This window comes from Convolutriloba macropyga, chromosome 3 (genome assembly GCF_964194025.1).
Source record: "Convolutriloba macropyga chromosome 3, txConMacr16.3, whole genome shotgun sequence".
Classification (NCBI taxonomy): domain Eukaryota; kingdom Metazoa; phylum Xenacoelomorpha; order Acoela; family Convolutidae; genus Convolutriloba; species Convolutriloba macropyga.
In genome coordinates this window covers 24,184,731-24,210,728 of record NC_134470.1, presented here as the reverse complement: position 1 = coordinate 24,210,728, position 25,998 = coordinate 24,184,731, and the positions used below count along the sequence as shown (strand labels likewise).

Sequence of the window (25,998 nt, the reverse complement as noted above, 5' to 3'; positions counted from 1 at the left end):
TTTCTTTATTTCGACACCAGGGTCCTAGGGACACCAGGGTCCCCAAGGTTACTTAAGTGATTGCATATTTTCTGGAGTTATTGAAATGGTTATGAATATTTTAATGGCTCCAACTTCAGCCACTTTTGATAAAAATTTAAATTTTAAGTTTTCGGAAAATTTTCATGTTTTAAGTTTATTGATCTTTATGAGCCCAACTATTTAAAGCTTGAAATAGGGTTACTGGATACAATAAAATGATAAAAGTGTTTTTGAAGATTTTAATGTCTTGAATTTTAGCAAGATTTTGTTGAAATTTGCGATTGTTTCCAAAATTTTTGAATGTTTGTCCTTTTCTGTGTTTAACGATCATTACTGGCTAACGAAAATATTCAAGTCCTGCAGATGGGTTACCCGGCAGAACGCAAAATAAAAAAAGGTTGTGAATTTTTTTCACTTAACTGAATCTGGAAACTTTCAATTTGCAATATTTTGGTTTTTCTAGTTGATTTTTTTTTACTAACAAGGCTAGAAATGTAAAAGTTGCAGAATCGAATCATGCTAAAGCTAGGCTCACTAAACCGTGGCTAGCTAATGACAAAGCCAAGTGCTCGCCGGTCGTTTGAGAGCAATTCGCCTGACGTTAGTTGGTTATCCTATATGTTAAACGAGAGAGCTCTAAAATGGGACAAAATTTTTGCATGTTTAAGGGGCTTCCTGTAACGCATGTTTATGAGCAGCAGTGAGTAGGATGGTTAAGCAAACCTATCGAGAGAGGTCAATGACCTAAAAGGCGCAAGGTAGATAAGTGAGAACCAAACCTGGGACAAAAGACTGTTAGTCAGGTGCAGTTACCACGAGGCTATGAGGACTTGAAAGTATGCTTGTCCGGGGGAAGATTTACTGACCTGCGTCCTACGTGTTTTTTATTTGCTCCTGAACGAAGTTGGTAGTATTTGTTTTAAACGTGTGTTTTTTACAATGCTTTAGCTTTACAGATTCTGCGCTATTTTACAACACTCTTAGCTTTCAAATAAGTCTTTTCACGCTGTAGTGTTCGATTTTTGCATGAAGTGTTCGATTTTGCTTTTCTCGCTGTAGTGTTCGATTTTAGCATGAACGTTTATCTTTATCGGTTTGTTTGGGGATGAAAATGATAATCCTATATTCTAAACGCACGAGCTCTGAAATGGGACAAAGTTTTTGCATGTTTAAGAAGCCTCTCGATGCGCATGTAAAGAAGCCTCATTGAGCTAGATGGTTAAGCAAACATATCGAAAGAAGTCAAATACCTAAAGGCTCTAAGTAGACGAATGAGAACCAAACCTGGAACAAAAGACTGCCAGTCATGTGTAGTTACCACGAGGCTATGAGGTCTGGAAAGTATGCCCCCCAGAGGGAGGATTAACTGTCCCGGGTACTACGTGTTTTTAATGGCTCCCGAACAAATTTTCATGTATTTATTGTTAAAGTGTGGTTTTCTGCAAAGTTTTAGCTTCTGCGCTATTCTGGATCACTCTTAGCTTTCAACTAATTTTTTCAATTTTTGCTTTTTGATTTTTTTGTGGTCTCAAATGCTCTCAATCTGAACTATGTTTATTGATAAGATAAAAAGCGGTTGTGAGAAATGGTGGTTTGTAGTGGCTATAGTGCAGTTGGTAAGATGGAAGCCAGCTAATCTGAAGTTTGAAGCATATTTTTAAACATGTTTTGCAAAATTTTAGGTTTACATATTCTTCACTGTTCTAGAATACTCTTGGCATTCAACTAAGTTTTTTCATGCTGTTCTGTTCGATTTTTTGCGTGATCTTAAACGCTCTCAATATAAAGTAAGTTTGATAAAATAAAAGCGGTTGTGAGAAAGGGCTGTTTCTAGTTGTTATAGCTCAACTGGAAAGATGGAAGACTGCTATTCCGAGGGTCGAGGGTTCAAACCCATGTCGGGTACCTTCCATTTTGTCGACATGAAAGTTTCTAATCAACACCATGCCGCCTTTTCGAGAGCAATTCTTGCGACGCGGATTGATTTATGTTCTTGTGTTTGTTTGTGGAACCAAATATGGTAATCCTATATATTAAACGAATTAGCTCTAAAATGAGACAAAGTTTTTGCATGTTTAATGCGCCTCTCGATGCGCATGTTTAGGAGCCTGATTGAGCTAGATGGTTAAGCAAACATCGAAAGAAGTCAAAGGCCTAAAGGCTCTAAATAGATGAATAAGAACCGAACCTGGGACAAAAGACTGCTTGTCTTGTGCAGTTACCACGACGCTATGAGGTCTGGGAAGTATGCTCCCCAGAGGGAGGATTAACTCTCCTGGGTACTACGTGTTTTTTAATTGCTCCCGAACAAAGTTTGAAGTATTTATTGTTAAAGTGTGGTTTTCTGCAAAGTATTAGCTTTAAAAATTCTGCGCTATTCTTGAACACTCCTGGCTTTCAACTAATTTTTTTACGCTTTTCTGTTTGATTTTTTGTGATTTCAAATGAATCTGAAATATGTTTATCGGTAAGATAAAAGCGATTTTGAGAAACGGTGGTTTGTGGTTATAGCGCTTTTGGTAAGATGAGGACTGCTAATTCTGCGCTTTTTTAGAACTTTCTTAGCTTTCGACTAAGTTCACGCTCTACTTTTTGATTTTTGCGTGATCTCAAATGCTCACAATCTGAAATATGTTTCTTGATCAGATAAAAGAGATTCCGAAAAACGGTGATTTGTAGTGGTTATTGCGCAGTTGGTAAGATGGAGGACTGCTAATCTGAAGTTTGAATTGTTTTTCTTTTACCATTATCCATAAAATTGCTATGAAAGTTTTGAGCGGTTTTAGTCGTGTTGTCTAATCTTCCTCTTTCATAGTAATTATCAGCCGCAATTGAGCTCAATAGTCAACGTTGCCCCTATCCTAGCATGTTTTAGGGTTCCATAATTGTGCAACCTAGCGTAACAAATGCGTTGAGACACGCTTTACCATCATAATTTAGCTCCAGATATGCACATTTTTTGTGCTCATTAAGCATTCGGTGTAGTAAAAACAAGCAAGTCACAAACGCCATCGTGCAGAAGTTTTTTTGTAGAAAGCAAAAGACAAGTGAAATACGCATAGATGGCGTAAGTGGTGAGACTTTTGGCTGATGGCTGTTAAAGGAGGGATATGGGTTCGAGCTCGAGTCGGTGCGAAACATAAACCTTAACTTCTTTTAAACTTCTTTGCGTGTTAATGAATTTTTGTTATGGTTTTGCGGGCTTGCAAGTGTTATTCAAAACTTAACATGTTTTTTCTTTTATTTACAAATGCTTGAATCCCTGAACAGGCAGCTTGTGCTTTCTTTTGCTTTAAAACCATTTGTTATGGTACAATATTAGGCCATTTTTAACGCATGCTCGTATTGTATTATTTCTGTAGTCTTGTCAATTACTCTCATTGGTTGGCAGCTCTCAACGATAGCTATTTAGGCATAAGTGAATCAAATTAATTGTTCAGTCCTTAGCTTTCTTTGACGTTAAGACTTATGTTGTCAAAAAATAATGGTTAGTTTCAGAATTTGCACCTTTGTTTTATCAATTAGTCTCCTGAAGGGCATGTCACCTTGACTGCTATTAAGACGTCAGTGAACCGAATTAAGGCTTCAAGCTATTAGCTAGCGGTTTGTTTAACTAATACTATTATTGGTCTTCAAAGAATATTTGCGAACGTTTGAGTTCTGGCTGTATTTGTGCATTTTATGTCTTATCAATTTGTTTCTTTATTAAAAACGTTCTACTGGTTGCTGCGGAGGCGTCAACTGGTCTAAATAATTAAATTTAAAATATTAGTTATTTGTGGCTTATCTTGTGGTCTAGTCGCTAAATTCTTATTGGCCTTTAAGTGCAGTGTTACTTCAGTTTTGATTTTTTGGCTAATATTAGCTGTTGTATTCAGCTCCTGTTTTTGACGAGTCAGATACTAATTTTTTTGAATTGTTTTTGTGAATTTCGGAGTATTTATCAATTGGTGTTTTTTAAATGACATTTGAAAAAAATTGTTGGCTATGCTGCTTTAATTGATTTTGTTATATTGATACGTGTATTTATGCTTTGGAGCCACTACTTTTAAAAAAGATCCTTATTTTTTTCAAATTTGTTTTTGCGCCGTTTTGTCGCATTGATTTTGTCAATGTTGTTTTCCTAGGATACGTAGGGTCGTTAGTGTTTAAAACTGGTTATTGTCGATTATCTTCACGACACTAGTTTTTTTTGTGAAATTGAATGCTTTGTTTAGTTTTTGAAAAGTTTTGCGTCCTTTTTTACTGACATTATGATGTTTCTCAGAAAATGTTGAAGTTCAGTTCATTAGTTAATTCATTTTTTTTGGATTGTAATTGAGGACTGCTAAGTTTTTTTAGCTGAAGCATATTTGTGTATGACTTGTATTTTGAATTATTTCATTTTGAAATTTTACCTCTGTTATTGAAAGTTGACTTCTGTTTTTGAATATTGGACTTTAACAGTAGCTAAGTGTTGGTATTGGATTGTAATTAGGAACTGCTGTAATATTCAAAGCAAAAAGGTCTTTAACAGCATTTTGATTACATGTAATTCCCTCCTACCTATCCCCCCACCTGAACCCCTCAGCTCCCTACTTCCACTGACCCCTGCTTCTACCTAGCCCCTCTACCTCCTAACTACCTCCCTTGGCACCCATTTACTTCCTACAACCCACAACTACATACAACCCCCCCCCCCCCCCCCCCTCCGCTCCTACCTGCCCTCTATCTATCTACCTATCCCCGCCAAACCTAACCACATTCCTGATTAAAAATTGGTAGTTTCTGACTATATATTGCTATGAGCTTCTATTGCACGATTTCTAAAGGAGTCTTTTCCGGTATTGTACTCCTATGGTTTCTATGCAAAATTTTCGCTTCAATGTTTTGAATTTCTGACTGACTTTTGCGCGCTTGACTTTTTCCTTTTTGCGTTAACTAAATTTCTCATTGACTAGTGTCAGCAGCTGAACTCAAGTGACTGCAGCTCACTACTAAAGTCAAATGTGAAAAGTGCGCAAAGAACTACAAGCGCAAAAAAAAATTTGAACTAGCTGTGCTCAATCTCGATAAATGAGTGCTGAGTTAAACAATAAAAGAATGGTGCAAAACAAATCATGAAAGTTAGCCGCTGTTTTGTGTATCGATTCGAAAAAAATTGAGTCACCGTGCTCATTGAGAGTAACCGAGTTTTCACGAAAGATTCGCCAAAAAACCATTCTGTCTCGCTCATTGAGTGCAGATTAAGTCTATGATAGCGAGTTGGACAGCAGCAAATTAGTTCTTCTTTGGGAAAGAATGAAGACTGACTCCATACGTTGGAATGATCGGTGGCTGATTTTTTGGTCTAGCGAAATACCTTTTGAGGGAATAGTTGATTTTCTGATACCAACGTTCTGTTTGATCATCCGTGAATGTCATCTTGTATTTACCTTGAAGTACCTGAGCTTTGTCCTTGACGTCATTTTTGTTCGGTAGATCTGTTATTGCTGTAAACTCGTTAATTAAACTTTTCTCGTCATCAGTCCAGGGCGTCTTTGCCCGACGATGGGTTAAAGCCCGCATGTAGCTCTTCCGCGCAATTTCGAAGTGGGATCTTGTTTTCAGTTCGGTTGTTTTCACAAATTTGGAACATTTTGTGTCCTAATCCTGAAGTATTCTCTTGTACTTCCAGCACTTTCTTAAACGTTCTGCTCATCATCAACTCTTTTACACTTGCCCTCATCCTCATTTGTAGCGCAGGCAGTTTTTGTGCGACAAGGATAACTTTTGCTGTCAAGGCTCTTTACATTTTCTTTTAACTTAACGTTTTTTTATAGGAAGACTGCTTTTCTCTACACAAGTCTCAGTTTCATTTGGCTCATCAGCTATGACAGTTTCTTCAACAAAAGATATGACTGACTCATTCTCTCTCGCATCTTGACCTTTTCCTATTGATTCAATCTCATCCCCATTAGAATAAAGAATTGTCTCACGCTTGTTCAGAAGCGTCAAATTTGTGACTTGTCTTATGGTCAAGGCCAATAGCAACATCTCCTAAAACACCGCTCTCAAACTCCTCGATTTAGGTTCAGATATGCCCAGGTTTATTGTTAGTACGAGTTGATGAAAAATAATCATCGCAGGTTGCTAACTTTAAGACAGTTGAGACTCAACGTCATCAGCTTTAAGAGCAGCTTCCAACTCTGGAACTTATTCAAAGCGGACCATCTTCCATTTTTTCTGCTCTTTTCTGGTGCTTGTTGCTTTCAATCCACCCTTTCAACACGAACCGCCCATCCTCCAAGTACAAATGAAATTTCTTTTTGTTCTTGCGGAGGCATCTGACAAATCCATGTATACTGGCGCGCTAATTTCTTAACTAAAGCTACGACGGGTCTGTTGGTAAGTTGCTTCAACTTGGTAAGTCCGAAACCGTTAAAAAAATCAGCTATTCTTGAGAAAATCTTGTTAGGATACCTGAATACCTTCAAGCTGATCAAAATTATCCATTTTGAACTCGTAAAGTATAATGTGGTCACTAGAAAAAGTACAATTAACAACTATTTGATGAATAATCTTGCTCGTTTATCCACATATAAATGATGACCCAACTGATCAAAGCGCGGTTGATGTGTGGAACTCATTAATTATAGGGCTGCAAATCTCTCACCACTCATTAAAAATTAAATTGTTCCATATCAGTGTGTACCGGAGTCAAGAACCAAAACACCGGCAAAAAAGACTCATTTTAACCAATCAGAGGCATGCGTTTGCGCTTTTTGGGAGCGTCCAAATGTTGCGGAAAAAAATGAAAATTGAGATTACACAAAACTTCTATGATAATCCCGTTATAATTAAAAATTTGTAATAATAACCGAAATAAAGGTTGCTTCCGATTTGATTTTAAAAAGTTGTCCAGGACCTTTAAATATGACATAGTTACCGCAAAACGAATACCAGAGTGTATCAAAGTAAATACCCCAGTCACTTCACTTCGAGTAATTCGTAAGATTTTGGAGCATTTGAATGCAGTTTTGCTTAGGCCACCTGATCAGCACATCTGGATCAATAATGAGAGGCTGTACCCGCATTTGTTTCTCTACAAGATGCTGGTCAATCCACAGGTTGTCTCTGTAGCAACTCTCAAACCGGCCACTGGTTCCAACTGCGCATTCTCCTTTTACAAGGGCGTGGAAAGGAACTGTTCCTCCTCATGTATAAACCCTCGTCACTACGAGGTGGCTCGCACCAGATCCAGTGTGTCATTGGCCGCGTATAATGATACAAATGCAAGTGTAACGTCAGAAAGTGGCATCCAACAGAATTTAGTGACTTCCACGATTGACAGTCTACACCAGCTGGACTCCTCCTCGCTATCCTCAGTGGATGACCTTCAGCCGCCTCACCTTCACCAACACCTTCACTTTAGTGCAATAGATGGTGCTCCAACCGCTGCCCCGGCGCTCCGCACAACACACCTCCCCTCATCAATGCAAAGCAATCCCCCACCTGCTCAACATGCCAACCATAACCAGTCGCCCGACACAGCCGGACTGTCGGAGGACTTGAAGCCTCCACATCCGACACCGCCATCATCGTTATTAGCGCCTGTTTCTGTCACCTCTGGTTTTGCTGACTCGTATCTGGAGCATAATGTATCCTATTCTCAGGTAGTGAAGTACGAGCCGGTTCGTCACTGGTGTAGCGTGGCCTACTATGAAGGGGAGACGAAGCTAGGCGAGACTTACAAAGCTGATGAGAACCAGTTCCAGATAGATGGACTCACTGATCCCTCCAGCTCCCAGAGATTCTGTCTGGGTATCATCAACCGAACCTCCAGGGATCAACTTACAAGGCAGATCAGGCGTGTCATTGGTAAGTGAGCATAAGTATCTTATCTACTTTGCAAAAAAATAGATGTCAACCGAGGGACTTAGAGCCCTGACATGTAGTCCCTTGGCCGAAATGTTTCGACGCAAGGCCCAAGAGGACTAGGATATCTAACTTATTTAGAGAATGGAAAGGGTAAAAATTAATCAGATTTTTTCACCTGTAATTAATTGCTCTTGAACGAAGTTCATAGCAATTATTGAAAACGTGTGTGTTTTTTATGCAAAATTTTTGCTCGACAATTTTGACTTTTCGAATGACTTTTACGCCCTTGACTTTTTGCGTTTCGCGTGATCTAAAATTCTCTCTCAATCACAATTTCAAGCAGTTGAACTCAATTGGCGGCAATTTAATACTAAATGTCAAATGAAAAGTGCGCCGAAACTGGAGTCATTTTTTACTTCAAAACTTAATAGTGGTATATGTTAACCTCTAATGTGGTTATTTGAAGCCCACTATTGAACTTCTTAGTCCCATTTAGGCTCCCCCTCTCTCCGCCCTCCCCCGACTGAAGCAGGCTGCAATTGATTAGAGCTCCCACTAGTCGTTCGAGACAATTCTTCCGACGTTTAGTGGGTTACGTTTGAAAACCAGAAAATTTGCAAAGTTTGGCTGATATTGTGAGATCTTTTTCGTTCAACCGATACTCTTTGTACATCTGAAATGGGACGAGGATCTGTGTTCTGACTTATAATAGCTGCCCTCAACGAAGCGAGCTATCATAGAGGGATTATTAATTGCTCTCGAATGAGAAGCAATTATTGTAAACGTGTCTTTTTCATGCAAATTTTTCGCTTAACCGTTTTGTGCTTGTCTTCTCGAATAATCTTTGACTTCTCAAGTAACTTTTTCACGCATTTCTTGACTTTTGAGTGGTTTCAATTGCTCTCACTCCGAAATGAAGTTTGTAAAATGAAGTTTGAAATGAAGTTCAAGTAAAACAGATTGTTAGAGACACTATTGCAAGGCCTTGAAAGGAACTGGGGACTTAGGAGGGTGGGGTTGGAATCCTGCCGTCGGCTGATGTTTTCGCATCCATGAAAAAAATTTATCTAGGCTACAGCCCCTGAATTAATTTTTCCGACGGTAGTTGGTTTGTGTTTTTAAAGCTGCGAAGCTGTACGCTCAGCGTAGCTTTATAGCGGTTTTCTGGTGTTTTTACAATCCAAAGTATTTGGATTGTATTGGCGTACTGTCTTTTTACGATAAAAACGAATTGGAATTTTTATTGCTGTGCCTTTTTGACTCGAAGAGGAGTATTGGTGGAGCAATTTTTGGAGTATATTTATAACAAGATGTAAAAGTCAATGCTGCACGTGAAAACTAAGTGCTAAGGTCAAACGGCTGAACAAATTGAAGAGAAGAGCGAGTTTTTTAATTGCTCTTGAACGAAGCAATATAGCAATTATCATAGCAATTATTGTAAACGTGTTGGTTTTTTATGCACATTTTTTGCTTGACCGTTTTTGCGCTTCTCTTCTAGAACATTCTTTGACTTCTCAAGTGACCTTTTAACGCTTTCGTTCTTTATTTTTGAGTGATCTGTTTTGCTCTCACTTCAAAGTAAAGCTTGTTGCTAATATAAAATTGTTAGCAGCATAACAAAAAGTAGGGCCTGATATCCGAGTGGGCAGTGCATCTGGTTATGGATTGGGAGGTCAGTGGTTCGAACCCCGGTGGGGTTAAATGTTTTTCCCCACGCCTGTCGTTCAAGAGCAATTCTTCCGACATTTGTTGGTTTGTGTTTATATGTCGTTTTTGAGAGAGAGAAAAGTAGGTTTGAAAAATAATGGCTACGCGCGTAATTTTTTGATCACATGAGGCTTTTTGATGCGTTTTTTAGTTTTAACTCCAATTTTTTTTCAGTCAAAGGAGTTAATCTCAACTATCTAGACTACTAATACTCCATCTGAAGCATCTGACCTTCTGAAGCAAATATTGCACTTTAAGATTTAAATTTTTTACCTTGTTTTAACCATATTAACTTGTTTTAAGCTTTTAGCAGTTTTTGGATTTTCCATCAATGTTTTATAGCATTTGTGGAATTGTGTAATTGAAATTTATTGTTCTGGCAGTTTTAGTGGTTTTTCAAATTAACTGACTTTTGTTTCGAGTTGTTTTTGTTGAAGAAAATGGAGTAAACTTGAAAATGTTTGCCGATTTTCTGATTTGACATCTCAAATTTGAGTAGTAAGTTTAGTCACGCTCGCGTAGTAAGACGAGCAAAAATTGAGTTGAAAAACGTGACTTTTTATAAAAAGTGCTATCTAAATTGAAGTGAGACAATGGTGTTCAAACAGATTTTCGGTTTTCGAGAGCAAAATATTCTTCACGTGCGGCACTTTGACTTCTGTTTCCGCAGTTTTCTCTCTATGAATGCTTTTAAAAGGCCATACATTTGTTCCAATAATTCTTTGTTGCACTTGTTCAAAGCCCTCAAAATGAAATCAATGCTTGTTTAAGACTTTGACACTATTTGTCTTCATAAATCAAAGCTGATGTGTTTGTATTTGGCATGTTTTGTCATCAATAATAGATCTCAATGGCTCTACTGACACTGACAGCAACTGTTTTCGGGAAAATATTAGCAATTTTTGGCTTTCCTTATTTTGAAATTCTTCTGTCAGTCTAATTACAGACAGCTGTAAGACAGCTTTTTTTTCGTATTGGATAGTTTTAACTACTTCGAGACAACCTGCTTTCGAAAAAACTTTTTTTTACTAGCCGCACAGCGATAGCTGGGTCTTTATTGGCCTTCTTTTGGTTTTTTTTAATTGCTCTTGAACGCAGTTCATAGCAATTATTGTAAACGTGTGTGTCTTTTTTATGCAAATTTTCGCTTGACAATTTTGCGCTTTTCTTCTAGAACATTCTTTGACTTCTCAAGTGACTTTTTCACGCTTTCGTTCATCATTTTTGAGTGATCTCAAGTGCTCCGAAGTAAAGCTTGTTGCTAATATAAAATCGGTTGCAGCGTAGGAAAATTAAGTGACTCGTAGCGCAGTGGTTTGTGCGGGTGGGCATGGAGCGGGAGGTCAGTGGTTTAAATCCCGGTGGGGTGGAGGTTTTTTTGCACCCATAAAAAAATTGATCTATACTAAAGACCATGAATTAAATTGCCTCGCCTGTCGTTCAAGAGCAATTCTTCCGACATTTGTCGGTTTACGTTTTATTTCGTCGTCGAGGTTTTTGTTACGATCATATGACGTCATAATCACTTCTAATCTGCTTTTTAATAGCCGCCCTCATCTCAGCTGGCTATTATTGCGCTCGTATTTTTTTTTTACTTCGTCAAACTTTTTTTCGCTTTACCATTTTGCCGCTTTTTCGACATTTTGCGTGAAATCTTTTTGACTTCTCTAGGCTAGTTTCTCTCTTGTCTCATTCTGCTAAAAGTGAATTTGAACATCAGTTGCTAAGCAAAGCAATTCAAAATGAACAGAGTCGGTATAAAAAATTGAAGTCAGAAATAGAAACGGGATAAACCCATAAAGCCCAATTTTAGATGCCCGCTATTTGAACGTCGTTCCTATAAGTCTTAGTTACCACCTCTAATGCTTATTGGTGTTGATAGTAGCCCCTGTAGCCTCTCTCTAAGAAACAGAAGTATGTTCAACTACGAAATGCCATCAAAATAAATCGGACTTAAAAAATATTTTTGTACAAAAATGTTTTTTCAATATATTCTATTCGTTCAATCCCAATTATGTTTATTGGAATCAACGGCGGCTATTTTCCGGCAATCTGCCGGGTATGTTTGTTAATTCGTTCATGCAATTTCGACCGAGTTGCGTGCGTGACGTCATTTTTCGCTCTTATTGGGGTGAGTTTTTTTGTTCATTTGTGTGTTTGTTTTTGTCACGTGTGACTTAACTCGCTCTCAAAAATGACTTCCTGACTCTGAAACTGACTTTTCTTTACTTTTATTTAAAGAGTTAGGGTCAAGCGAGTGCGTGTCACTTTAAATGAAAGTTATTAGAGAGAAGCTAATAGAAGAAAAAAACTTATACGGATTTGTTATCAAAATATAAAACCTCGTTATCAAAATATAAAACCTTAGACGAAAAGAAATTTTTTGGTCTGTTTCTGTTACTATCTTTTTGAGATTGCAGCTCTACGAAGCTTTTGCGGCTTTTTTCTGGCGATCTGGCAGCTGTATTTTCAGATTTTGCCCCATTATTATTTATATTGCCCCGTATTATTTTTTGTTGTTCTGTCACTTAATCTCCTTAATGATGGTTCTCATTGGCTTTCTTATTAGGCATGTCGGAGTTTATCGTGTTTTTATTTCAAAGCTTCAAGTTATAATGACTTTGACACTTCCTGTTTTCAAAAATTAACTAAAATTGTTTGATTATGACCGTTTTTGTAATTGTTTTTCAAAGGCGTTCATAATCCAGAATTTCCATAAAGTTTCAGTGATTTTTTGCTTGTATTTTTTGTCTTTATTGCTGTCTTATCACTCTTCAGTAAAAAAGATGTCTTCGTTTGCTAATCAAGTTTGTTTAACCCAAAAATTCTTTCAGTCTGATGCTAATGTTTTCGGTAACTCTTATACTCTTAATGTTCAAAAAGTATTAGCCAGGTTTTTAGTTTTTGTATTTTTTTGGTATTTTTGTTGTCTTAAGTTTCAATTTTGACAGGTTCCATTGGTTGCTAATGAGGAAAAAGTGCATCCTGTTAGGTGTTCGAGTTCATAAATGATTTTCACTTCATTTTGAAAAAAAATTATTTTTACTTTGATTTTGTATTTCTAATAGTCTTGTCGCTCACTCTCACAGAAAATACAGTTCTATTTGGCCTCAAGATACGGCGTGATTTGAGTCAATGTTATTCCTTCAATTTTTCGCTTACTTTTTCAATTCTTTGAGGTACCGTCTGTTTCCGAATTGTTTAAGTGAATTTGTGTATCTTGTCTTCATTTGTGGCTGTATTTTCCTTTTCAGCCATTACTCCTGAAAGATATTTTACGACTTCTAAAGTTTAATGAAATTTAGTTATTTATTTTCCATTGACTCCACTGATTTTCAATTTTCTTTCTCCAATTTGTTAGTTTTTGCCTCATTTTTGCTTTTTCTGCCATTGATTCCCACTAGGTTGTTGTACTGTGATAATTCTGAGTATGCGTGCAGTCAATATTTTGATAAAAGCTAAATTTATTTTGTTTCTCAAAAAGTAGACTTTTGCAAACTAAATTTTCTGATTTTTTCATGATTTGTCTTTTTGTGCTTATAAGGTCATAGATTTGTTGTTTGACGCTTTTTCGTTGTAAATTTTTTCATACAGCAAAGCTGAAAGTCAAATTTACTGAAAGACTTATTCCTCTCACTAACTTTGTTTTAGCACGTGAAGTCATCTCTCTCTCTCTCTCTCTCTCTCTCTCTCTCTCTCTCTCCCTCTCTCTCTCTCTAGCAAAAGTTTTTTAGGTTATTTGCCTGATTAAATATTGATATTATGTGACGCCTCACTCAATGACTTTTGCACTTTAAAACTTAAATTTGAATTAGATTAAGATCAGAAGAGCTCATTTGTATTAAAGATCCCTGATATAAATGCTTCTGTGGAATGAGTTTTAACGAGCTTGAACAATTTGACGCTGAATGTTAACATGGTTTTTTTGAGGGTCGTCGATAACATTTTCAACTTATATCTGTCTCTCTCTATCTCTCTTATACGGCACTCAAGTCTATTTTGCAGTTATTATGGCAATCTTCCGGCTATGTTTTGAGTTACCTTGTTTAACATTTTAGTATCTCGATGTATGGCTTACCAGGAAAAACGCCGATCGAAGACGAGATTCTTTGGATTGTTATTGAGGATTTGCCTTGCTTTTTTACAATCCATAGTATTTGTATAGTATTGGTGTGCGGTCGTTTTTTCGTGCGGCAATGGTGTGCACACTTTTTTGTCTTTTTAGCGTCAGGGAGAAGTAATTAAAGTTGTGATTTTAATCACTTTGAGTAGTAAAGGAAGCGATAAAGCAAGCAGGTCTGAAGCGTGGTTTTTGCCGAGTAGCTTCAATTAAAGTGGAGTGAGAAATTGATATTTAAACAATTTAAGCAATTGTTGCAGGCGGCAATTAGACTACTGTTCAATTGCTCTCAAACGAAGTTTGTTGCAATTATATTAATCCTGTCGGTCTTTTTATGCGATTTTTTGCTTGACCGATTTTTCGTCTGACCCATTTCACTTTTCTTCCTCAAAAACGGGATAAACTGGTAGCGCCCAGCGGGCATTAAGTGCTCTTAGAGCCTTTCAGCTCACTAGTCTCCAAGTATGCGATTCTCAGCAACTGTTCTGGAGACCTATACTTATGGTGTGAAGGGCGGTTCTTAGAGGCTGACAAACACCCCATCCCCCCTCACAACGCCCCCACACCTCGCGCCCCTTCAATTAAGCTAAAACTAGCCTCACTAAACTGTGGCTAGCTACTGACAAAGCCAACCGCTTGCCGGTCGTTTGAGAGCAATTTGACCGACTTTGGTCGGTTATGTTTCATTGTTTCTGCTCTTGAGTTCCATGAATATGATACATATATTTGAATTTGCTTGAAGCGACAGGCATTGTTGGTTGCTAATCAGTAGCGACAGGCATTGTTGGTTGCAACTCAGAGATAAATGAACCTAATTAATGGTGTGAGCTCATAGCTAGTGTTTTCCATGTCTTTGACCATATTTGTTTTCAAAAATTTGTTTTTCGCGTTTTTTGTCGAAATTTTTGTCGGCTTATCGCTTAATCATATTAGTTAAAGATCTCATAGGCTCCTAATGCAGATTATGTTGATTGATTTAATTTTATCAGTTCAAAGATATTGGTTTATTTGACTTTGAAACTAACTGTATTTATGAAAATTGTCGATTTTTTTTAGTTGTGCGAGTTTTTGGTCATTGTTGTCTTATCACTTAGTTTCATTATTGACTCAATCGTTTCCAGCTAATGCTTTCTATGAATTATATTCTGTTAAGTTTCAAAAAATATTAGTGAAATTTTGAATTTCGCTTTTATTTGTTAGTTTGCGAAAATTTTGTATTTTTGTCTTGTTTATTTTATTTATTTTGTTTTAATTAACAAGCTTTTTGATTCAGAAATTGATTGTGAAAATTGATACTGGAAGTGAGCAAAATCACATCCAAATATCAAATGTTCTCAAAAATTTCAAACCTCTACTACTCGAAAAAAAATTCAGAAAAATATTTTTAATTTCAAATTCTACGCTTGAAAAGCTTTCTAATGATACCGCTCACAATTCTTTACGATCAATTTATCAATCGACCAAAATTGATAGAACAAAAGAACGATTTGAGTATATAGTTCCTCCCCCACTAATTGTGGTCCGAACAACTATATGACCCGCAACGTATACAGATCGTTTTGAAGCTTGTTATGTGATGAATATTATAGACCAAGGCATCAAATTGTATTGGGACGAGGTGTCTCAAGAGATGCACGTTGAATGTGTGAGTCAACACGCAGTGTTCTTCCAAAGCCACTGTTTCAACTCTGACTACAACTTTGCACCCCATACCGTAGTCAAGATTCCTCCTGGCTCCTCTGCCTGCGTCTTCCGCCTGGAGACATTCACCAGGGCCATCCAGTACAACCTACGTGTCGAAGAGTACAGCTACAGTCGCGTCTATGACATGAGCACCATGTGTCAGGTACATCAATACTTCATCTCATCAATCCCCCAATTGGCCAATACCTACAATCATAATTATCGCATCTATTTTCACACAATTATTCTAGTAGAAAAGGCTCACACAATAAATGGCTGGGGAATCACATAGAAAATTGTGTCATGATTTTCATCTGGTCATGAAAAGTCACGTATTTTTGTGTGAGCCATGAAAAACGTTGGCTGAGGGCGACAATATCATATAAATTGAGACAAATTCTCGTGTAACTGAAACAATTTGTGACAATACAAGAGAAACTCTTATAGCGTAGCACCTGTCCTATGTAACCAATCAATAACTTGAACTAGCTTGAGATTGCAATCCTAATGATATGTTGAGACGTTAAAAATGTTCCGAGTGAAATTGGTGCGAGCTATGTTCCAAAAAAGAGTGACTGATTGTTAAATCACCCCTTCATCTGCTGACACCGTTATAAGTACGGTGTCCGCTTCGAACTAAGTTTTGAGTAAGCTATTTTACACTAGCTGATATGGCTTCAATTTAAAGCGAATAAGACAAATCTCTTAATTTTCAATACCAACCAACTTATGGTATTTTGGGCCGATAAGTTAACGGCTTCAGTGCTAAAACATGAAAAAATGGGCGAAAAGCTCAACTACTTGTTTCATCGCTTATATATCGCTTCCTCAGTATATTAGAGTTAATTGTCAGCAACTCCAGTGATTTGAGAAATTCTATCGTGAAAAATCTCTTTATTTTTCATAGTGTTTACGATATTAATGTTCGACGATGTTAATGTTAATTTTATCCTATAAGATCTCATAAGATTATATCATCTGATACGATCTTAAAGTGAATGCAAAGATAGTTGGGATAAAATAATGAACATTAAGTTGAAACTGGTTGTTCACTGGTCCGCAAAAACTTGATCGGATAAGATTTTTTTCAATCGCGAAATGATTTATTCAAGTATAGCTTGTATGATCTTCATTTGACCGTCTAATGGTTTATATAAGATGAATAGGAACAGTGACAGACTTCTGGATACAGTTTCATTTTTTTGTTGAATCGTGTTTTATGGCACTTGTGACTACGTTATACTACGTGATAAGTAAGCTATCATTATTAGACGCCCTCATCTTTTTAGCCGGTTATTATAACGGCGCTTTCAACGATCCAAATTTTGGGTGAACTACCCTCCTTTCCAGAAATCAATTGTTGTCAGAACAAAGCGATTGTATAACAAGCTAGCACACGGCCCTGATAGCCGAGTGGCGAATGCGTCAGTCTAATACGTCGGAATTTAGTTGTTCGAAACTTCCTACGTCAGAATTTTGTGAACGCATTAAAAATTATCTAGGCTACTCTCCCTCTGAAGTAAATTGCCCTATCGTCCGAGGGCAATTTGTCCGTCGTAGGCCGGTTTGATTTTGAATTTTTCTTCTGATACTGTGCTCCTTGCTAGTTTTTCTTCTTCAATCTTTAATTTAGAACTATTCACTAAGTTTTGCTCCTAAATTGAAGGTTAGACAGGTCACTTTTTACTGAAATAATTAATACAAACTTCTTATTTTCGTTTTTTTTTTTCGTTCTGTGGATTTTTATTGCTGAATGTTTCTGTAAGTTCTTGGGTTGGTAAATGTTTGAGCAGAACAAGTAATGTTTTTTCTCAAAAAAGGAGCGTTTTTGCATTTTCTGGATATCTTTATTCAAGAATTTCGAAGAGTATTTTTTTACTTTGTCCTTTTTTTTCTCGGGTTTTTATATAAAATATTTTTATGGTGTTTCTGTCAATTGTTAGTTGCTTAATGAATGAAAAAGTAATGGCGTCGCAAGTTCTGTTGCCTGTAGTTGAGTCGGAGTCTCAATTTGTTTATAAATTTTATCAAGTGATTTATCAGTTTTCGTCATATTATTTTCCATTGCTAATTTTGCAGTTGTTTCAAAAACAACTTTTGAAATTAAGTAGAAAGTTCATTTTCTCTGTTATCGTGGTCAATTTTCTACTTCGAGTTGTGAATTTAATTTCATTGAAGTAGAGCATAAGGATGAAGCGTAATGTTTTGAAATTTACCTTAAATTGGAAGGAGAAATTGTTGTTTGAAGGAATTTTGGTTTTTAAGGCGAATATCTCGTATAGCAATTCGACTTATATTTTAATGTTTTTCTCCGGAGTTTTTTTACTAATTCTTTTAAAATTCATTTTCTAATACTGTACAGTTGTATTTTCAATTCAGCAAAGGGTAGTTAATGGTCTATATGATAGACAGTTTCTTTAGAAAAAAAAGATCAGTGTTTTTTTTGTATTACCCGTTTATTTGATTGTGTTGTACTGTCTCTTAGTGTCGTTCATGACTGATTGTGATTTGCTCTTTAATTAAGCTAATTGATATTTTCCATTGATATCTAAAGGTTTTAACTACTTTGTCACAACTGTTTTCAAAATGTCACTAATTTTTAATCTTGCCTATTTTTTAGTTCCTTTTGTTGTCTTGCCTAGTTTTGTAGTTTTGTCGTGTTATCACTTAGTCCTTATAATGATGGATCTCATCGTTTGATAATGAGGAGTAAATGAATGCAGATAATAGTTTGGGTTCCTAGTTATGTTTTTCGTTATTTCGACACTATTTGTTTTCAAAAACTTTTACCAAATTTTTTAAGTATTAAGATAATTTTGCAGATTTTGTTATCGTATCATCAGATCAATCATTGGTAGCTATTGAGGCTTCAATAATCGATCTTACCGTTTCTGCTCTCAGCTGATGCTTTCTATGACTTTGACACATTTTTTCAAAAACTAATAGCGATGTTTTCCACCCTTCTGATTTATGAATGAATAAGTGAATCTAATAAACAACATGAGCTCATCTTGTTAGTTTTTTTTAACTTCAATAATATGGACTGATGAGTGGTGACCGTTTTTATTGCTTTTCTTGTCTGGTCGCTTAGTCTCGAAACATTTCTGATTGGCCGTCTAGTGAGACGTTGTTGTTGTCATTTCTTTGACTTCAAATTTTTCTACCGTTTTCATTGACTTAAGTGGTATTTGTTTTGGGAAAGGTTACTATGAATTTTTGAGTCTTTGCTTCATTTGCTGTTTTGTCCTGCTTTAATAATGCACTTTTAATGGTTGTTTTATTACTTCCAATGTTGTATGTTGTGTTGCGATGAAAGATTTAAGTATGTAAATGTGTTTTTTCAGCGATTCTGCAATTTTCACACATTTCAACTGCGATTCTGATATCTGCCCCTTTTTGCCTTGTCTGTTATGATTTCAACAAGATTGCTGAATTTGTACTCATTCGATGGCTTGCAATTTCAATGTTTTATAAGATTTTTGTTTTTGAAGCAAAATCTTTTAAGTTTTTCTCTTTAATTTTGCTTTGTTGATTGTAAGCTTTGTTGAATATCATTGTATAATGTTAGAAAAATGTTCTTTATCAAAACCTAAGTTAATTCAATTCTTTGCAATATAATTCCGGTCTTGTCCTGCTAAAGTTTTTTTGATGAACAATTTTTTTTCGCTTTAAATTTTTTGCTGTATACTTTTTCACAGCTTGTTCAGCATTCTGCGGTTAAATCTTTGACTCCGGTTTATCAAAATTGAAGATGTTAATTACCCAACTTTGTGCTGTTTCATTGTTAAATTTTTTTGGTGTTAAGCTAAATACATCACACACCAAACGCAAAATGAAATAGATTAATCTGGACAAAAGAAGTTTTGCGAAACAAATCGCTTCATATTGAAGAAATAAGCACTATTGATCAGCTTCAGCTATATTTTTGCGAAAATCGGCTCGAAAAGTATAACGAAAAGATTAACAAAGCATTTTGCTGAGCACATTTTTTTCTGAAAATTTGTGGCTTCAAATTTAAATACATGTAACCCAGTTTTAAAACACGTAAACGCAGTTCAAACGCTTTTTACACTTCATGGCTTTCAATAATTGAAAACTTCCGACATCGTTTCTTAATTGTAATTAGGACCAAAGTGACGAGAAGGACAACAAGACAATTAAATTACCAACAAATAAAGAGAAGATTCAAAAAATCACTTCAAGTTCTCAAAAGTAAAGTGAGTTACTCAGCTTATTCAACAGCTTTCACCAGCTTGTTCAACATTTTGCGATTAGTCTTGGACTCAGGTTTATCAAATTTAAACCGGTTAGAAAATTAAACCGCCAAGCCACTAAGATTGGATTAAAATCTGATACATTATTTGTTATCGAGAAAGAGACAACACAACAGAAACAAAAAACTTGACAAAACTCTCAAGTCGGAAATGTTTGCTGTCAAAATTTTTTTTAAAATATATTTTTTGAAGGCAAACGAATTGAAAGTACTTGATTTTTTATTAATTGTGGCCGTATCGGCTAAAATCATTATTGAAATTCAATAAAGTTTCGTTAGAAAGCCCATTGGTACCTGCCATTAATGACTTTTATTGATGAGAAAAGAAAAAGAAATAGTTGTATCTCCAAAATTCACTTATTTTCAAAACAGGATCCAAGCCATAAAAACCAAAAATCCAAAATAAAAAGTGTCCTTAGAGAGCTCAATCGTCCTCTCATTATTCAACCTTAGTTATCAGGCCTCGAAAAGTAAAAGATTTCAAAAATACAGCAGAATTTTTACATTACTAATATCAAATTCCTAAAAACAAAAAAGTTGCTCAAAGAAAACATTCAATATTTTAACTCGTCTCTTTTAAACCACCAGTAAGCCCTCTTTTAGTCAAGATAAGTTTCAAGAAAACAAAAACAAACAAAACAGCATTTTAGAATAAAAGTTAAAAAATTCTCTAGTTACGAAAATATGTCAAGGCGAGATACGAATTTATGATATACAAGGGGCTATGAAAATCATTTGCTGTCCATTGATCGATTCAAATAATGACATCTATACAACATTAGAGGACATACATCAGCTTAGAGGTATTTAGAGGTGGAAAACGGCAGTCAAGTTGCCCCAATTAAGAAATAGTTTCTCCGACTTTTTGCTAAAAAAAAGTTTCTCCGCTTTAAAAGTTTTGAAATTTTTCAAGCTTCCGAACGACTCATTCTGTTGTTCCACTTACTGTTCTATCTTTACCATAATCGCTGCTTCTTTCTTATTTCTCTATGACGCTAAAAAGACAAAAAAATGTGGAGATCTTACTTAAAAATGATGGCTCCCCAATATAATCCAAACAATTTTGATTGGCAACATAAGAGTGATACTAATAACAGGCTCGCTGTAGGGTCTTGCGGTTTTTAGCAACACGAAATCTGTCGCTAATATTATGATAATTGGACGAAAATATTTGAATTTGTTGGGAAATTACGCAAAAAGTGAACTAAGTTTTTTTTAAAATGCCCACAAACACTTTAATCCTGTATAACTCTTCGAAAACTGTTCTAGAAACTGTTTTTCAATTCTATGCTCAGTGGGCTGTCTAATGATATCACTCATGTTTTTCTACGTCAAATATCGATCGGACAAAATTAATTAAACAAAAAAATGGCATTTGAGCATATAATTCCTCAGCCCACTAAGTGGGTTCTGAACAACAAGTATATAAGATAGCGTTTCGCAAAACGTAATTGATTGTCTTATAAGAGGTGATAAGTATGTTATCCATTAAATAATTCTAAACTTTACGGTGGTTTGGAAGCTGAAGAGTTTACCCTTTCTAAATGCGTTTCAGTTTAAATGCTTTCAGTTTTGCGATTCAGTAGTATTTTCAACAGTAGTTGAACATTTAATTCAATAGTTTTGCAATTACTTCTAAAAAGTAGGCCTAATGTAGGCCTAATTCTTACAGTTTCCTAATGTAGGCCTAACAATCAAAAACCGATCAAGAATTTTACAAAAATGTACGAATCGGATCTCGAACTTGTTAATGCAAGAATCAATGAATAATTTAAAAAATCATTTCAATATAGCAGCCCTATGCAGTCGGCCACTGTACGCCGGTAACATTTTTAATTGCTCGCAAACGAAGTTTGTAGCAATTATATTAGTCCTGTCAGTCTTTTTTTATGCGATTTTTCGCTTGACCGATTTTTCGTCTGATGCTTTTGACTTTTCGTCCTCAAAAACGGGATAAACGGGTAGCGCCCAGCGGATATTAAATGCTCTTAGAGCCTTTCAACTCTGTTTCAGCACAAACTGTTTTGGAGACTTATACTTATGGCGTGAAAGGCGGTTCTTAGAGGTTGAAGACCCGTCCACTGGTGACCCCCCCCCCCCCACCCACTATTGCCTCCACCCCACCCCCCTCGCGCTGTTACCCCCACCCCACTAATACCCCCCATCAGACCTCGGTGTACCCCATTCTCGTTTCTAGCTACTAACGAACAACCACTCGCTAAAAACACGCAAATTTATACTTGTTAATTGCTCTCAAAAGCCTATTTTAATACAATTTTAATCCTGTTTGTCTTTTTTTGCAATTTTTCGCTTGGCCGATTTTTTGTCTGACCCATTTGACTTCCGTCTTTAAAAACGAGATAAAGAGTTAGCGCCCAGTTTGCGTTAAGTTCTCTTATAGCCGTTCAGCCCACTAGTCTTCAAGTATGTGATTAACAGAAACTGTTTTGGAGACTTATACTTATGGTGTGAAGGGCGGTTCTTAGAAATTGATCCCATACCCCAACCCAAACACCGCCCCCACATCAGTCCCCGCAATCCATTTGTGCACCCCCGCTGCGTTCACCTTACGCCCCTTCATTTAATATAAAGCTAGTCTCACTAAACTGTGGCTAGCTACTGACGAAGCCAACCGCTCGCCGGTCGTTTGAGAGCATTTCGCCCGACGTTAGTCGGTTATGTTTTTATTAATAGCCGCCCTCATCTTCTCAGCCGGCTATTATAGCGCTCCTGTTTTTTTTAGTTCGTCGAACTTTTTTCGCTTTACCCATTTTGCCGCTTTTTCGACATTTTTCGTGAAATCTTTTTGACTTCTCTAGGCTAGTTTCACTCGTCTGTCATTTTGCTCAAAATCCTTTTAAACAGCAGCTGCTCAGCAAAGCAATTCAAAATGAAGAGAGTCAGTATTAAAAAATTAAAGTCAGAAATAGAAACGCGATAAACCCATAAAGCCCATTTTGAGATGCTCGGTACTTGAACTTTGTTCTCATAAGTATAATGCTTATTGGTATTGATACTAGACCCTGTAGCCTCTCACTGAGAGACTGGAGTTTGTTCAATTACGAAATGACATCAAAATAAACCGCACTTAAAAATGTTTTTATACAAAATTCAATTTTGTTGATATTTTCTTTTCTTTCAATCCCAATAGAGTTATGGGAATCAACGGCGGCTATTTTCCGGCAATCTGCCGGGTATGTTTTTTTTCTATTTTGTTCGGGAAGTAAGTGTCATCAGTCTCCTACTTGTCGTTTCTGGACTTCTTTGGGCCTTGTTTCAGGATCCCTTCACACATTTAGGCACGCATTGTTTTTCTTAGCAAAGTCAATTAGACGTCCACTCGACAATTCATCCGTCACAAACTTAATTCAGCCATTTTGTTCATTTTACAGGCCTCTCGTTGCTGCTTTGATGTGCCTGAGATTTAATACACGCATTGTTTCAGCTGAATCGAGTAATAAGTTTATTAAATCCTATAACTTAAATCTTTCCGATTGAGCAGAACATGGTCGTTTGTCTCTTATGAAAATATTGGTTTATTTTCTGGCTTCATGGGGTAATTTATATTCATTCCTTTATTTTGCTAGATCTTAAAACAGGTGAAATTTTTACTGTGTTTTTACAAGGGACAGTTAGCAAGTATATGTCAAGCATATTTGTTAGTTTTGATAGCGATCAATCTGTATTATCATTATGAAGTTTAATCTGCAGCCATTGTCATCTGAAATGTAGTACAAGCGAATTTCGTAACTTTATTCAAAAGGAACTCAGATGGCAGAAATAAGGAACTCAGAAATTGGCGTTAAATTGTTTTAGGTTAGAATTAGCTTTGTGAAGGGCTGGGGTGAGACTTATCGGAGAGCCAAGATCACCCAATGCCCTTGCTGGGTAGACATCACCCTAAACGGACCTCTGCATATGCTGGACAAAGTTCTCAGGTACCTCCACCCACCCCTCTCCTCTCTGAGCTCAGGAAGCGGTGGCAAAAACAGCCCCGTTCAGGTTCCAACCCCACCTAATGCCGCTGGAACACCCACTAAGGGAGGCACCAACATGGCCGCAACAGCAGCGCCGCCATTATCTGTTGGATCAGTAGCAGCTGTCGCAATCTCCAACAGACACCACTACGATCTCTCTAAGCTAGCAGTTGCCGAGGCATTTGAGACGAAGCTGCTCATGACTGCTGCAACACCTGGTGGCCGTGGAGATATTGTTCGAGATTACTGCCCAAGAGAGGTGCTATCTGTGAAAGGTGGTGGTGGTGGTGGTACTGTTGGCGGGAGAGTGTTCGACGGTAGTGGAGACGATGTCGGTAGAGGCGGGGGTGGTGATATGTTGCGCCGTACCTCTTTAGTGGCCACTCCGGCTGATGCCGACCGTGCAATTCAGGTGTCTACAGTTGCTGCAAGTAATGAAACCCCAACTAGTGCTTCGACCTCTTCTGCAGGTGTTGCTTCTACTGAAGAGACCACTATGTCCGTCACTGCTGCAAACGTGCGGATGCTGAGAAGAGGCAATCAGTACAATGGAATTGTGGTCGAAGATGACCTTGAGATTATGATGCTGTCTTGACGAAAAACTAAACTGACTACTAACGCAAGTAGAGTTGCTATTACGGGGCTGGCTTCAAACATCATTTTCTGTTGTTTTGATGATCAAGTGGTACTACTCAAAATGAGTGAGAGCGTGATTTTCAGTTCCCTTTCTGCCCTGCTCATTAATTAAACGGAAACCCGGGATGATTACATTTCTTGTGAACTATATACAGGGTCATGCGATTCTTGTGAATAGCATGTGAAGATCAAAGAGGAACTGTTCTCTGGGCTGGCCTAGAATCCAACAGAATATATAAATATGGTGAAGGAATGTCATCAGGGGGTTATACTAAATGGGATAAATGACACGAGGGAATGGTGTTATGAGAGCTGGCTCCAAACTTGAATGTGAAATAATTAACTTGACCGGTCGCTTCTGTTAGTGTATAGTATATAAAGTGAAGTATTTTGATTGATTGAATAGTACAATAGATATAAAAAAGGCCATCCGCTCATTGAATGGGCCCTGCTGCTGCTGTTGTATGTGGTAAGTTATACTTAAGTAAAGAGTTAAATAAAGTCACAGCTGAGTTTGAAACTCAGGATGTTGTGCTGGTGATTGTTCGAATTATTCTCATCTGCAGAAATTTCTCATATGTCTTCTGTCATTGTCTATTTCTTTCCATTTACATGCGAAACACAAGTTATCTATCTATTTCTCTAATGATTGTTCTAAATAGAATATTTGATGCTGGTTTTTACAGTTAGGAATTGAATTGTTTTATTTTTATACAATATGTTGTATGTACATAACGAGTTCTTTAGTCGCTAGTGATCTTATACTCTGAAATTGACTCTGATAGCTGATAAGTACATAATGTGCGAGTATGATACCGTTAACAAATAGTGCGTGAAACTACTAAACTCAATGCTCTCTTTTTCTCTCTTGCTTTGATCTGATTGGTCTGACCGATCTGCTATGATGTGAACTACTACTGATCACCCAACACATGTAACACTATGACACAATTTCTCCTTGAGTATTAAAATGATAACAACTGAGTAGCTGCAACGGATACATGATTTAGTTGTTTTGTTTTTGCTTAATGTGCACCTATTGTATGAATTTATTTGGCATACTAATTTAATTTGATCAAGCAACATTTTTCTCCCTTAAAAAACTTATTAAATTATTTTTGATGGCGAAGTCGAGTACTCCGCAGGTAAAATTTATGGCGTGCCGTCAAAATTTGTTACTATCTATTTTGCTAAGGCACCGTAGAGGTCAAATAATTTCTCAAAATTTTGTCTAAGTTTTTCAAGAAACTACTGGAAAATTAAAGCGACCACCTAGATAACGGAAAGTGTCCAACTTCTGTGTATAAACCTTCTTTTTCCTGTAACTTTCTTGAATGGTGTAGAATTCTGGTCACCAATCTTGACCTAATTCTCGAGATCAGCTATTCTTTTTGAGTTCGCAAGCATTAGAGTCCAAAATGCGATGTATTGAAATCAATTTAAGATTGAAGTTATAGCAAAATGTTTGTTCCGCGCCTGAGTGCAATGGCAGCGCGCTGGTATGTAACCCCTTTTGTAACACTTTTCGAGCAGATTTGAACTTTATGAATGAAGTTGTTTATATACTTGTTAATTGCTCTTTTTATGCAAATTTTTTGCTTGACCATTTTGCGGTTTTCTAGAAAATTCTTTGATTTATCAAATGCCTTTTTCACGCTTTCGTTATTTTTGAGTGATATCTATTGCTCTCACTCCGAAGTTAAGCTAAAATAAAATCGACTGCAGCTTAGCAAGAAGAGGGG

The 25,998-nt window shown here is 36.7% G+C and overlaps 1 protein-coding gene across 1 annotated transcript in view; it reads left to right on the top strand.

Moving 5' to 3' along the window:
* The window catches only part of LOC142336089 (mothers against decapentaplegic homolog 1-like), a 536,849-nt gene extending 511,510 nt beyond the window's left edge, over window positions 1-25,339 (top strand). Inside the window, exons 3-5 of the mRNA XM_075384613.1 lie at window positions 7,028-7,860; window positions 15,277-15,533; window positions 23,460-25,339. Of these exons, the coding sequence (XP_075240728.1) occupies window positions 7,028-7,860; window positions 15,277-15,533; window positions 23,460-24,215 (1,846 nt within the window). The 3' untranslated portion in view covers window positions 24,216-25,339. The remainder of the gene's footprint in view (window positions 1-7,027; window positions 7,861-15,276; window positions 15,534-23,459) is intronic.
* Window positions 25,340-25,998: the final 659 nt, after the last annotated feature.